This window comes from Aythya marila (assembly GCF_965140915.1).
Source record: "Aythya marila genome assembly, chromosome: 4".
Classification (NCBI taxonomy): domain Eukaryota; kingdom Metazoa; phylum Chordata; class Aves; order Anseriformes; family Anatidae; genus Aythya; species Aythya marila.
Window position 1 is genome coordinate 17,118,920 of NC_139045.1, and position 15,420 is coordinate 17,134,339.

A 15,420-nucleotide genomic window follows, 5' to 3' on the forward strand; every position below is an offset into this window, starting at 1 on the left:
TCTGAAAGAAGAGGCCAACCCCATTCTCATCACAATCTTCCTTCAGGAAGTTGTAGAGTGCCATAAGGTCTCTCCTGAGCCTCCTCTTCTCCAGACTCAACAATCTGAGCTGCCTCTGGTGCTCTTCCTAAGACTTGTGCTCCAGGCCCTTCACCAGTTTTGTTGCCCTTTTCTGGATATGCTCCAGGGCCACGATGTCCTTCATGTGGTGAGGGTCCCAAAGCTGAACACAGCGCTCAGCCAGGGGACACGAAATCCCCTCCAGCCACCCGCCCGCAGGGCGCGCCGCCCACCACCAATGCCCACCACCACCGCCGCCAAAATGGCGCCGGCGGGCTCCCCCCCAGCACGCGGCGCTGCGAGCGGGACGAAGAACTACATCTCCCAGGAGCCGCCGCGCCCCGAGGGCGATGCGATTGGCCGGGACCCGAGCCCAATGAGCGCGGCGGGGAGGTGGGCAGCGGTGCCGCAGGTGATCTGCCCGCTGGAGGCCGGCGGGTGGGGGGAAGATGGCGCCGGGCGCCCGGCGGTGGCAGCGGCTGTGGGTGCCGGTGCCGCACCCGCCGGCCGGGAGCTGCCTCCTCTTGCTGCTGCTCCTCCTCCTGCTCCTCTGCGGCCAGCTCGGGGGAGGACAGAAAAAGAAGGAGGTAGAAACGTTCGCTTCTTTCGTCCTCCGCTTTGCCCCCACGGTTCCGCTCCTTCCCCAGCCCCGGGGGGAGGCTGCCTGCGGGGCGGGGGGCGGCTGCTGCGGCCCCTGCCCGGCCCCACCCGCAGCGTGGCGGGGGAGCTGAGCCCCTGCGAGCGAGCAGCAGGAGGGAATTAGGGGGAAAAATTAAAGAGAAATGAAAGGTGCCGGCTCGGAGAGCCCCGGCGGGTGTGTCCGTGTGCTGCTGCGGGTGCTCAGCCTGCTCCGGGCATCCTGGGGGTGAGGGGGGCACGGAGGAAGGGGCAGCTCGCAGTCGGTTTCAGCAGGAGGCCTTCATCAACTCTATGTTTGTCTTGTTCAGGTTTTGATGCTACTGCAGGTTGCTGCACTTCATCCTGTCTTGCACTCAGTTTCAGGCCAGGTTCTTGCATACCCATCACTAGGCCAGCCAGTAGTAGCATCTCCTTACGCTTTCTCTGTAACTTAAGGGGGAAAATAACTTTTCACTGACCAGTGAATAACCACAGACTGCTACTGTGCTGTAGAGCTTTATGATTCAGTTAATTTATTTGCATCCCTTCTTTTCTGTTAGTGTTACCAGACTTGTACTTGGTGGTAGAAAAGGAAAGTTTTGCAAACAAATCATCTCCTTCAACTATATAATCCAGCAGAGAGAATGATCAAAAATGTTGGGTTTGATTTTCTTCAACTATGTAGGTTATTAAGGTCTATAGGTCAAGAAAGTAAAAGCCCTAATGTAGTCTGTAAAATCCTGATTTAAATATCAAAGTAGTGGTCTGACTTTGTGGACTTACCAAGTTAAATAACAATCTTGGAAGTCAAGATAAATCATTTGAGTGTCAAGGTAGAAAATTAACACCTGAACTCTATATGTTCCCTTCTTTTTCCGCTTTTTTGTTTGTTTGTTTTGTTTTGGACAATTTTCTGCAACTGGAAAGAGTAGGCAGTCTTCTGCTATAATTAACTTATTTTTTCAAATTTTTTTTTCTTTTTAATAAAATGTTTGACATTTATCACTATTGATCCTCCCATGCTGTGATGTACTGGCTTTGCAACTTTTGTTGACAATTTCCTGTGGAGCTTGGTAGCTGTGCTACCAAGATAGCTGAAATAATTTTTATTTCTTTTTAAATTGAATCCTTTTCTGGCAATAAATAATGGCAAATTAAAATGGCCATCTACAAATGCTTTCTATAAAGTTTAGCAGTTTTACTGAAGAGATAGTAGGTAACAGGATTAAAACAAATACGTTTTGCCTATCTGTTTGGTAGTACTGTTCAAGGTGGTATTTCTCCTCTGAAAAGCTTGTTGCTTGATTTCTTTCTTCTTTAACCTATTTAATTGGTGAACTAGTGCTTAGCATTCTGCGTAGTTTTACCTCCACTTTTCAGTCCTGTTTAAGCCTTCTGCTCGTATAGACAGAACATTTAGTGTTATGTAAACATACTCTATCTACAGCTACATCTTTACAGAAACCACTGCAACATTGTAAGCACTTTCCTCACCCTAAATGCAAACTTAAGGCATAACGTGTTTTTCAGTGTTTAATCAGTTGAATAAATATTGTCTCTTTGTATGATTCTGTATAATATACGTTACAGCTAAAGCCAGGCTTCTTTTCTTGCCTTGCTAACTACATATAGAAAACTGCTCAATATATGTGGGATAGGGGGAGATGTACCTGTATGAGAAATACAAAACTTGAACTTTCTCACAGTAAGCGGTTTGGAAATAACATGTACAAAACATTGTCAGGATAATTGTCTAAACTGAAAGAGCACAGAAACTTGTGCTATGGGAAGTTGGGGTTCCTGGTTTGCAACGCTGTCTGGAAGTGTAGTTGCACAAGGCAAAGGTGATGGAGGTTAAGTGAGTAAAATGAGCCTGTTTTTCCACACAAAGACTGACAAGATTGCCGTAGCTTTTGTAGAAGTTGGAAAAATAGTTGAACATACAGTGAATTCTTGCAAAGTGAACCTTCAAGAGAGAAGTTAATGTAGTAGGGTTAAAATGCCTATCTTGGGAGATAAAAAGATGTCACATCTCAGATTCCTTTTTCTTCCTTGCTTTGTGTGTGCATTTCTTCAGGGTGATTGTATGGAAGGAGAGGTTAAGGACTAGAGAAAGGAAATGTCTTTCCCAATCAACTTTTTTGAAAACCTTGAGTGCTTGAAAAAGTACTTCAAAATGAAATACTTGAGAAGAACTCGAGGTGTTGATATTGGATCGTAAGCAAAGAAAGAAACCTTGGTGAAGGCAATGATTTTTATTATTATTTTTTCTTTTAAAGTGTCAGCTATGTAGAAAATTATGTATAAATTGGTGTCTGGATTGATTGTTTGAGTGCGTAAGATGGAAATAATGACTGCAGAAAAAAAGAGGACTGAGTTAAGCTATTAAATGTGTTTGAAGGAATTACTGCTAGCAAGGAAAGACAAATAGAGGAAACTAGAGAAAACTGGCGTAACTTTGTGTCACAGATTCATTGTATTGATTGGTAAATACTATGTTATATCTGTGTTTAGAGTGGAAAATACTAGGTCTTAAACTGCTGAAATACTGTGCTGCAAAATATTCTGAATGATAAATACAGAAGCCTGTTGAGTTTCGTCTTAAAAAAAAAAAAAAAAAAGAGAGAGAGAGAGAGAGACAGAATGGTTTTGAATTAGTTCTAATTAGTTCTGTGGTGTCATGAAAGTAATAAAGTAGCAACATGAATCCATAAATCTATAAACAGTCTTTTTGCTTCTTTTCCATCCGGCTATTCACTCTTATGTATTATGGACACCCAAGACAGCTTTTGCCACTAAAGAAATATGTAGAAACCATTTAACATGCCCAAAGGTAAAATATTTTAACTTGGAACTTAGATGAAGACCAACATCGTATCTTTCTTACCAGTCTCACACCTAAAAGCAGTCTTTACAAATTTAACTAGCTCTACAATTTTAATTCTGGTGTTGAGCAGTACCTTTAAATAAAGAGAAGCAAAAAAAAAAAAAAAAAGTTTCTGATTGTGGAAGTAGCAGCAAGTGACTGAAGAAGTTGTTTTTCTCTTGGCACCTATATTTGTAACTTGAGAAAATAACTGTTTCCACAGTATCTGAGGTAATATAATTTTGTTATTGTGTTTTAATATAAGCATTTTTCACTAAGGCATATTCTTTCCAATCCTTTTATGTTCTTTATGTGTCTTTTACCTACTTAAAATTTGTGTAACTATTAAAAATTGAAAGAAATCAGAAAATCAGAATGAGACTATTACAACTTGATATATACCACTTGGCTTTTTATTATAAGTTTGCATGGGTAATTTAGATTTCATGTTGCTTTAATATCATTCACTGTTTTATGTCCAAATGGATACATTCATTTTGGACTGAAGCACATAAAAGTTAGATGTTGGTTTTGCAATATTATGAACTTTACTCTGGATACAAAATGCTTATTTTTGAGCTTTCAGATGGATGATTCAGAAGCTTAATTAAACCACTGATATGCAATTGAAGTAGTTGTTTTTCTGTAGGTAAGTTTGTCATTACTGCTAATTCAGACATGGGGAAGCTGTCTTTTTATTGCATATCAGCTTCATTGAGGTTGAAGTATTTTGTTAAGCTAAAGTCTACTGAAAAAGATGCTGTTAAGGTGTAATGATGTTATAATCACTCTTCTGTACTGTAAGCTTTTGTAATGGTTTCCTTTGCCTGAGTATTTTTGAACTGTTTAAAGACAGGTATACTTGCCATGATTCCCTACTTTTTCCTTCTTACTTCCCTCATCCCTTCCCCAAGTGTATATACAAATTATGACAAACATCTTACCTTATGTGTCCTCATAAGTCTTAAGTTGTGGTGATTCTAGAACTTAGGTAGCCTATTACAGCATCTTACTGTTATAAAAATCCTTTTTTTTTTTTTTTTTTTTTTTTTTGTGAAGTTCTAATCAAAACTTCTGTGTTTAGTCTCCGTATTTTTGAGTCAGTTACTTCTTGTCCTCATGATGACCATAAAGATAATTCTTTGATAGTCTTTTCCATTTAGACAGAGACTAAAGGTAGCATTTGACAGTTCTTCTGGGACATATTTTCTTTAAGGCTGTGAGTTCTAAAGGTGATGGCTTTCCTAAGAGAATCTTCAGTCCTGAACTTTGTTCTGTGTGAAATTAACAGGGATAGATTGGCAAGATCCTCTTGCTGCCATGTGTTCTTGTTTTCCTTTGGATTTGCGTAGTGAGCCCATCTCTGTTATTCCAGGTTCTCGATGATTATTGGTGTGTTCCTTCCATTGCAGCCAGGATAGGACATCTGTTTGAAAATTCTTTTCTTAGACCAATTTATTGTGATTGTCTTTTGTTGTAAAAGTAGTGAAAGTCACCCTTGCAGGGACTTCCCACCATGCAGCAAAACCTGCCGCCTTAGGTTGCCATTGCTCCAACGTGGAAAGGCAATGCGTAGTTCCTTCCTCTTGTCTTCTTATGCTGTTCTCAGAGTAATATTAATTTCTTCTGATCAGCATTCTGCTTGCCTGTTTAATTTTAAATAAAGAAGTGGTGAGAAACATGTAGTAGAGCCAGTGGAGAAGGAAAGAAGCAAACATTAGAAGAATAGTCTTCTTCTGAAGTAATACTGATGCTACCTTGGGCATTCTGTTACTGCAACACTGAACAGTCGGTGTTGGAAGAAGAAAACAGACAAAAGATGTATGAAGAATTAGAAGTATTTAGCATGTTCAATGGCATGCGCGGAATAAAGGACAGATTCTTGACCTCTTGATAATTTTATTTTTAAAAACAAAATAGTAATAACTAAAACTCATGTTTCATCTTTCTCTCTTGAAATTTTATTTAACATTAAACTTGAATATAAAAGACTTCTTGGTATTCTAATCAATAAAGCATTATGTTTGGTCTCCAGACTGCGGAACACTGCATGTTTTTGCTTTTAAAACAGCATGCTGGAAAAAGTTTGGCATTTATACCAAGTCACAGGCTCCTCTTTTAAAGCTTTATTAAGAATTAAGATCTGGCAAAGGTTGAATCTTTGAAGGGAAATGCAGTCCAGGTTATAGATTGAGCTTCAGGTAATCTTAAAGCTGTATTTAAAGTGCAAGGTCTATATCCATTTGGGTAATTTGGCATTTTATCTTTTGTTGCAGTAGGGAGAGAAGAAACTTTTTCAATTAATACTTAGAGCATTAAAGTAACTGTTCTGGTTTTGAAGTGAAATAAAAGCAATAAATACAACCTGAAAATGTAAATGTCTTTGAATACAGCTCTAAATGTTGTTTCTTGAATCTGTCCTAAAAGGAAAAGGAACGGGGGTGGGAGCATTTGCAAGAATTATTTGTTTTCTGCTGACTTCTTTTAAAGCCACAAAAACCTTTTGTATCCCTTCCATTTCTATTCCTAATTAACTGAGGTTTTGGAGAAAATGGACAAAATTAACTAGCAGTTCTAATTTTAACAAATGCGTGTAGAGAAACTTAATGTCTTTAGTGATTGCATACAATAAGTGAAATAAGGAATGCTTACAACAGCCTGATAGTGTTTTTGTAATTGGATTACTGAAACTTTTTTTCTGCCCAGTTGTCTCCATTTGGCATCCTTGCCGTCATAAGACAGATCAGTGGCTTAATTGATCTTTTTCTCTGTTCTGTTCTATAACCGTTTATACAGCACATCCTGTGCAGCCACATGGAAAATACAGTTAGCACTTAGAACTCAAGCAGATACTCAGGATAAATCAGTCAGTGTAATTAGAGGGGAAAGCGTGGTGTTTTTTTTTTTTTTTTATTATTATTATTATATTGGATCTTTAGATTTATTTTCATTTCTGAAAGTGTATTGAAGGTCACATTTTGTTGGCTAAGCTAGTGATCAGAACTAAAAAAAATGAACAAAAACCAAAACAACAAAAAAAACCAACAAACAAACTTTATCTGGTATGATTTAGGCCTCTTCCTCTGGATTTAATAAATCTGAAAGTGAGCATAATAAAAAGTATTGTTTGTCTTTTCATATAGTGCTGTTAGATATAATATACATAGGTATTATAGTGCCTTCTTTAATATTTGATATGTATGTAGAATTTAATAACTACTTTTCCTCAAAAATTTATATAATGAATGATTGCCATGAAATAAATTGAAAGACATTTCTATAGAAATTATCCATGCTGTATTTCAGGTAGACTTATTTTCTATGCTATTATTACAATGTAGAAAGTTCTTTGCATTCAGAGAAAGATAAGCAAACTTCTATTTCCATTGAATGGATTGCTTGTTTTACAAAATAATTTAAAAATAATTTACAATGTTTTGGTTTGAGAATAAAAAGATTTGTACCCTGCAGTGCAGGCTTCTCCATGGCAATACTCTGTGATAGCTAAAGTGGCAGGACTTTTGTCTTTTCTAGGGGGCAACTGTTTTCCCATCTAGTAGGATTTACCAGTAAGATTTTACTTTAATCTGATAATTCACTGTAGAATATCCTCAGTTCTCCATATTCTACTTAAGCAGTTGCAGTTCTTATACTACTTATGCCATTCTGTTACTTTTTCTTGCTCTTTTCTGTGGAATCCAGAGCAACTGTTTCTGAATTTAATACATACTGGACATGAAGCTTAGCAAAGTTTGACTGTATTACATACAACATTTGTATATCAAATTCATAACACAAATGGTAACTACAATTGTGCAGTGCCTTTGTGGAACAACATCTTGAGCTTGTAGAGTCCTTCAAGGATATAGCCTATAATATCCCCTGCAGTTAGGGTAAAAGCTATTTTCTACTCTGCGTTTTGGTTTAGAGATTTGTTTCAGTAATTTCCTATCACCATTGCTATCTGCTGTACTATTACAAGATCAGAACCTTTGGTTACTTTCCTCATCCAGTTGCCATACAGAGGCCAGCTAAGACAGGTTCTAGTCCTGAATCTTGAGTATTTCCATTTTTGTTCAACTTTTCTAGGTCTTGGTATGATGTTTTCATGCCTCAGCTATTGTAAATGTCCCTTCAAAGATTTTGAGCTACTGGAGTAAAAGTATGGCTAATTCGGTGAAAGTCCTTCAAGTATAAGGTTAATTTTTGTGAACTTGATTGTTTTGTGAAGTCTTGATACTTAAACTGTTTTCATGACTTACAAAATAATTGACAGTTCAGCTAATTAACTAGCTAATTCCCTTAATACTGCATATTACCAGGTTCTACGCGTTTAGGTTTTCAACACATTTTCTCTCTTAGAGCTTATTAGTGGCAGAGGTACATTCATAAAGTTAAGCCTTTAATTCGGAACTGCACTGTCCTCTTAAGTGCCTGTTCATTTATAAGTATAAAAGTATGACTACTTTTATATGATTGTGTTTTTTCTTCACTATGCTGAAGAATATGATTATTTTAACATGTAAGTATGAGAACTATTTTTTTGTCACTGCTACTTGAACTTGTCTTGATAATTATAGATTCTTTGTCTTCATTGTTGACTCCAGTGGTACAAGAGTTGGACTTGATGATCCTTAAGGGTCCCTTCCAACTCAGGATATTCTATGATTCTATGAAATTAAATTATTACTTAAAACATTTTTGTTCTTTTTCCTTCTCATAGCACCAACTCTGTATTACCTTCCTCTGTCTTTAGTAGTAAACTAGAATGAAACCTAAGTTGAATCCCTGATTAGTAAATCCATTGGGGTACTGATATTACTAAAAATATGAAATCTTTACTTTTTAAACCTGTGGCCATATCTTAGGTGAGCCTTTCTTTTTCTGTAAGAGACATAACTGGAGACTCAGATTCTGCAAGGGAGTTTAAAAAAGGTATTTGAATACATGTAGAAATCTGTCTTAACTGAAGGAAGTGTATAATTTTCTAGGTACCCTGGAAGATGTTGGGCTAGATAAAGTGAAGAAATAAGTTAACTGTACCGGCATGTGTTTAGGTGGCTCTCTAAAGAGAGAAATTCAAACTACAACTAAGTGAGGCTGTTGTAGAGAAGCTTAGTAAAAGGAGGAGTAGGACACATCAGTGTGTAATAACTGCACACTGTATAATCATTGATCTTAACCTAGGGAATAAGAAATGCTAAGCAGAAGGGTGTTTCCGAAATCTTGGCCTTCTCTAGAGTTTGGATATTGAACTTAGAACTGTAAGGCAGAATTTGTAAGGCAGAACTGTAAGTCCAGAATTTGGTATTGTTAGCACTGGTTATGTTGCACAGAGTTCAGCTACAGGAAGAGGTGATAGAAGGAATGACTAATTATTCCATGAGGACTATGTACATAGTCCTTAAAAATAATATCAATAAAAAAGTAACGCATGAATTAAATCATTGCGTTAGAGTATTGTGATTTTTTTTTTTCTCCATGCAGTGACATAATTATGGTTAAGGTTGTATGAAGTGGTGAAAGCACATATATTGTCTGTGATATGTAAGATATTTCAGGGATTTCTTCTGAGATGTGGGACTTAAATTCTTTCAGGTTAATGAAGATCAGGCTGAATCCGTATCTCCTCACTTGGCCGAACACTCTTGAATTTAGAAGGGTGCACAAATGCACGCAGCAATAAATGTGTTTTGCTTTCAAGCATCTCTTTAAATCTTTGACTCCTTTTAGTGAGATGGCTCTGGGTATCAGATTTTTTTTCAGATTATGCCTGAGATCAGGTGCTTCAAAAAGAGAACGTCCATGCTACCTGCTTTATCCATCTTCTTAATGGGGCCACAGAGTTAAGCTCAATGCAACGTTTGGAAAAGTGTAGGACATGTCCAGAGGCCCAGAGAGCACTGAAAATTCTTCCTTTTAATATAAAAATATGAGGAGCTAAAAATTTTTATTTTCTCTTAAGTTTCTATTTTTCTGACCTAATTAAAAAAAAAAAAAAAAGCTTTAGATTTTCTTCAAGCCCTAATGTTGCTGTAACACTGAAAAGAGGTTTTCAGGTTATGTATAAATCTAGTGTAGTGCATGAATCTAGTGTAGTGTATGAATGTGGTGTAGTGCAAAAATCACTTGAAGGTGGATCGGTCTTTGTGGTGATGGATGACTGAAGTTGATAAGATTTCTTCTTATCAGATACCAGCCATATGATTTAAATGGAGTCTCTGTTAATGGCATGTAAAATGTCGTTAGGAGACAGATTCCTCCAAGTTCTCTCAGCAAGTCCTAGATTCTTCTAACTTATCCTGCAATGTGACCTGCTTAACAGATGGCCCGATCAGGTTGGAGTGTTGGATCTGATCAGCTTTTTTATGGGTAGCTGATCTGATTTTGAGGCAGAATGCCTGTGAAATATGATAATCCAAAAAATTGCATGTAAACATATTAAGAAGCCCACAGTAAGATGCATGCAATTCCAAAAAGACAAGTTTTGATCATCTAATCAGACTGTTTTGATACAGCACAAACATCTTGGTCATGCTGCTTGGATCTGTCCTTTTATTACAGTTTAGCAGCAAATGTTCTCGTGAAATCCAGATGACAGTATTTGGTAATTTGCCTTCGCAAATAGTAAATAATGTTTACCAGGTTTAAATACTGAGATTTATGAGAAGCCAGGTTCAGTGATCAATATGTTTTAAGAACCCTCACTTCTGAATAGGTTTGAAATACTGAAGTCTGCTAGAGGATAGAGGAGGGTACTGCTAAACTGTTTGAACTGTTATTTTTGCATCACAATTTAGTCACAGTTTGTACTCTTGGGAACCACGTGATGGTTCAGCTTTAAAAAACTTCCGGTGAAATGCATTAATCTTTTATTTCCATGCCTGATTTCTGTGAAATCTTCTACCCTAGTGGAAAGTGAGTGGCAGGAATTGCATTGGAATTTCAAGGAGGATGGCAGTCCTAGAAAACCTAATCCAAGATGAAAATGTGAGACTATTATGCCTCTCTGCTGTGAACCCACAGCAGATGGGTTCACTTACTGGGAATGTGACAATGATTTAAATGGAAGCACTAACTTCTTTAGTGGCAAGTTGTTTAGAAACTAAGATAAAACATTATTAATATCCGCTGGAGAGGCTCCAGATTCTATCATTACTTTTCATTTCCTTTATGCTTCTTTGGTTTTGGGCATTACTGATCCTTAAAATGTGTGGTAGGCTTTCTCATTTTTCTTTTTGGTTTGTCTAAGCTGGATAAATTAGACAATATCAATAGCAAAATAAATAAATAAAATATATAGAGAGAGGTTTGCCCTGGCCTATGTGAAATAACATTTGCCTTTATGTTGACAATTATGAGTTCATTTTCCTATAACTCTAAACCCAGGTCCTATACGTGATCAAAGTACTTAAACCAAACTTCATGGAGAATGTAGCGTCTGGAGTTCAAAACTTTCATCTAAAATGTTCTTGTGTAACAGCATATTTGTTCTGCAGGTTGCTAACATAACTAAATTAGTCCAAGGCATGTGCAGTTCTGCTTTTGCGCATATGGAGGACAATCCTTGTCTGATTTAGTAGCTTGTATTTCAGCCCATTCTGTGCACGGAAACTTGGCATTCTTAAACTTGTCATTGTTTGCTGTGAACTTGTGTAACATTCACTGATAGAATTTAATTTGTCAGCGGAATGTGACATCTTGTCCCTTTATTTAGTAGCCTTATAGTTAGAGCACGTCTGGGAAATTGAAATAGTGAGAGCAGTTGATACCAATTCCCAGAAATCAAACGATTATCCTGGTTCACGTAAAGTGCCCTGAATGCTTTGCTGTCTGCTGTTCTGGGCGCCTGGATTCTCTTAAGGTGGTCTGTGTTATTAATTTTATGAGCAGGCTCTGAAGTGAACCAGCTGTCTTCTACCTGCAATGCATTGTTTGCATTTTGGAATGGGCTCTTGAGTGTGCAAACTGGATTCTATTACTGAAATTAAACTGAAGCACGAGATGTTCCAGAAGTGCAGGTAATGCACTCCAAGTGCTAATTGGCATTCTGTCCTTGGAACTGGTTGAGAATTATTTTGAAGTAAAATTCTCAAAACATGCAGGGTGTGGCTATTAGGACTGCAACACCAGCTGTTTTGTTCTGCAAATCCATTCTTTAGCATTGCACTACTTGCTAATACAGATTTAGTCCAGCTGTCCTCTTGCACAGGCACAGTGCTTCAGAAAAGGTTGAAGCATTCACTGGGCCGGAGAGGAGCAACAAGAGGGAAGGTAATTTTGTAGTTGAATGATGATCATTCAGAAGAAGGATGTCCTGAGTTCCCAGAACTATTTATACATTTAATCTAATAACTGTTTAATGTAAAATATTGCAATACAATCTGTTCAAGTAGGTTTACTTGTCCACCATCTGGAGATAAGTACTGCCTGCCAAACTTCTTAGCTGGGGAACACACAGAGGGCAGTGGAAGAAACCAAGGTTACTTTTGAGTAGTGAGAGTTCTTCAGGATAACTGCCACACACTCACTCTCTCCATCTAAGCTGCTGTTACCTTTTTAGTTTTAACTTCCTTGATCAGTGGAGGTGGCAGAAGGAAGGAAGTTCTAGGCTTGTTTGTATATTACATATATCTGTGGACGAGAAGGAGAACACACAACATTTTGGATATAAGTACCCAAGAGAACCAGGAGAAGCTTCTTCAAACTTAGAATTGCTAGCTGTGGTCTCACCCCATGGTTGCTGTAGGTCACAATCCTCTAGTTAACAGCTTCTGTGTGGCTTAAACTAAGTACTGCGTTATATCTACAAATACCAGGAGAGGTAAAGTACAGCGTGAAGTTGCAGTGGTGTTTGACTTAATTTATAGGTAGTCAAATATGGTGATATTTGACTCTATTTTTAAATGAGTATAAGATGGGATGAGGGGAGATAAAAGATGAGTTTCTTTTAGTGCAGAATGTTGTATAAAACGTTAGTAATTGGGCTACACTGGAAAACGATGAGACCTGAACTCATCACAACTGAAGCTTTCAGTTTAGATATTTTTTACTGGAGACTTACCAACCTTTATTGCCATCCATGGTAGACGAGAATATGGTTCCACCCACATAATATCTTAATATTTCTGTCTTCAGCATCTTTCAGCTTCTTCATTTAATTTAAAAAAAAAAAAAAAAAAAAAAAAAGATGTACAAATACAGTTTTGTATTTGTACAACTTTTATTGTTAATTGCATTTTTCTTGTCCCACCACATTCAAGTAATATAATTACAATTGTATTAATACGCTAGTTTACTGGGATGTATCTTAAGTGGCTCAAAAATCTAGCTGAAGTTGTTCAGTTATAGCATCATTTTTTTGAGCACTGAATGCATTGTGCTCTGATGCAGAACTTGTGCTCGCTTGGCTGAGAGAAGAAATTACAAGTTCATTAGCTGATACAGCAGCTTTGTTTTCCAAAGTAATTTGAAGTCTGCACTTCTCCCAGGAAGTCAAAATAGAACTTTTCTTAAATTTAATGAACTGTTTGATAGTAAAAATGTTCTTTAGGAAACACATTTTTACTCAAGTCCATATAGTAAATTTTGAACCTACAATGAGTTAATACAATTTGTTTTTAAAATGAGCTTATAAACAGAGAGAGACTTTCAGCTGGTTTTGATCATTAGATCTATACTCACTTTTTATAAGACTAACATAAATAGGCCTTTAGAAATTTGATTTCAGTCAAATTTTAGAAATTCTTTGCAGAAGGTAAAAATTTAGCCTTCATACGTTCGTGCTGCTGTTTCCTAACATATTTAAAGTGTAAGGTTTTCTGTTAAAGCATCATGACCGTTTTGTACAGTCCTGGTTTGACATTCCTCAACAAACTTCTGCTTTAATCTTATCAATGACGCTTTTTTTTTTAAACTTCTAAATTATGTGATGATATCTATGCATAGTCTTTCCTTAAACTGCTTAGAAATAGATTTGGAACTACTAAGTAATTATTTTACCTTGAAAGGATTAAGGGCTTTATCCATCACAGGTGATTGTCTGCTTTCTGTTGAACCTCAGAGGCCATTCATTAATATTAGCACCATGCTATGTTTTTTGTCTTGTAATGAATGACTTACATTCACAATGAAGGTGGCATTACAATGAGAAGAACTGCTCCAGGAATGCTTTGTGCTGATCTGTTAGTGCACGGGTAATTGTAGGTAAGCAAGAACTTCATCCAGATGGCTGACAGAGGAGAAAGTTCTGTATAAGTTTTTGTTGTTAGAAAATGTGGAAGTAGTAGTCACAGAGAAGAATGCTAAATCCAGTGGCTCTGTTGTATTTTTATTGTTTTCCTCATGAGAGATGGAAGTTACTAAGAAGTAAAATAAAGTGACCAATAAAAGGATGGCACAATAGAATAAAACTATGGAGAATAAATGTCAGAGATAGTGAAGAATGTATGAGTATTAGCAATAAAATGACACTGAACTAATGTAAATGAGGATAGATGAAGATTTTTCTCACAATGAGAACATTAGTCATGATCAAAAGTAGTTTGAAAAAAGGTATTAGGAGGCATACTACTCTGAAATATGCATTAACATAGATCATGGATACAATATACAAATTGCTTGATTTTTTAAAAAGTGGAGATTACTCTTTATTAATTTTGATGCTTTCAAAACTTTCTTTACTGCCTACTATTTCTAACTTTGTCTTAATTGCTTGTGGGATCTTTTTATGGAAAGGTCTTACCAAAAGGAAAAAAAAAAAAAGGGGGGGGATGTTTTCTGCATGATGGAAGAAGGGAACGGAGAATCAGCCTGAACATGAATCCAAACTTTTGACTTAGTCTGCATGTTATAACTTCCTCTGCTTGCATGAAATTTCATATATTTGGACTTGTACATTCAGGGAAGCGTGTGGTCAAATAAATACAACTTTCCCTTCTCTCTTGGAGAGATCTGTGATTTCTACAACAGTAGCAGATTGGAAATCCTGAAGATTTTTTTCCCCTTATAATACCATCCATTATCTTTGACTCTTTTATAAGAGAACTTTTCTGTTGTGCCATTTTACTAAGTATCTTCCAAGGAAGTGTAAGGAACAAGAATACGTCCAGATTGTTGGCTGCTCTATTAGTAAATGTACATGTACATGCTCTAATAGCAGTTGCTTTGAACTACTTAAAACAGCAGTCTAAAGAATAAGTGATTTTTGGCATCGCTTCTGTATAACACTTGATTGTGAAGAAATGTGTATGTGAAGTGATAAATAGAGGGAAATTTTGAACTTCTCTATAACCTGTTTGCAGGATGCCAAGGACCTGCTGGTAGATCATTAGTTATATTCTGGAATTCTTTTAATAGAGGAAGATTGATGACAAAGTGTTCTGTCCTCTATCCTTACATCTCTCTGAAGATTATAGGCTTTCCATTAATGACACAAGGACCTGGGTTAAATTAATGTAGATTACATGTATGAAAAAGAGAGAAAATAAGAGTTCTAAGCTTTTTTTATTCATGGCACTTACAACTCTTCGCTGCGTCTATTCAGCAAGCCAAACAGATGTTATAGTTACACACTTTTCCCCACCTGCCTTCTGAAGTAAGCTTTTGCATGGTTCTGTTTTAAAACTGAAATTACAGGATGATTAAATAAAATTTTTGATACAGATCTTGCTTACATATCAGTTGTAGCTTTGTTCAGTTTTAACATGTTTTTTTCTTGTTCATCTGTTTGAAGTGGAAAAAAATAATGTGCAGAATGTCAACTTTGACAATATCAGAATCTTTCATACTTTCTTGAAAATTTATTGATGCAAAAACACTTGTGAATTTTTTTTGTTTTTTGTTTTTACCTGACTCCAGTCATAGTGCTTACTATG

The 15,420-nt window shown here is 36.9% G+C and overlaps 1 protein-coding gene across 1 annotated transcript in view; it reads left to right on the top strand.

Annotated features, from left to right (window-relative positions):
- Positions 1-496: 496 nt before the first annotated feature.
- TUSC3 (tumor suppressor candidate 3) overlaps positions 497-15,420 on the top strand; it is a 119,569-nt gene continuing 104,645 nt past the window's right edge. Inside the window, exon 1 of the mRNA XM_082758764.1 lies at positions 497-647. Within this exon, the coding sequence (XP_082614890.1) occupies positions 510-647 (138 nt within the window). The 5' untranslated portion in view covers positions 497-509. The remainder of the gene's footprint in view (positions 648-15,420) is intronic.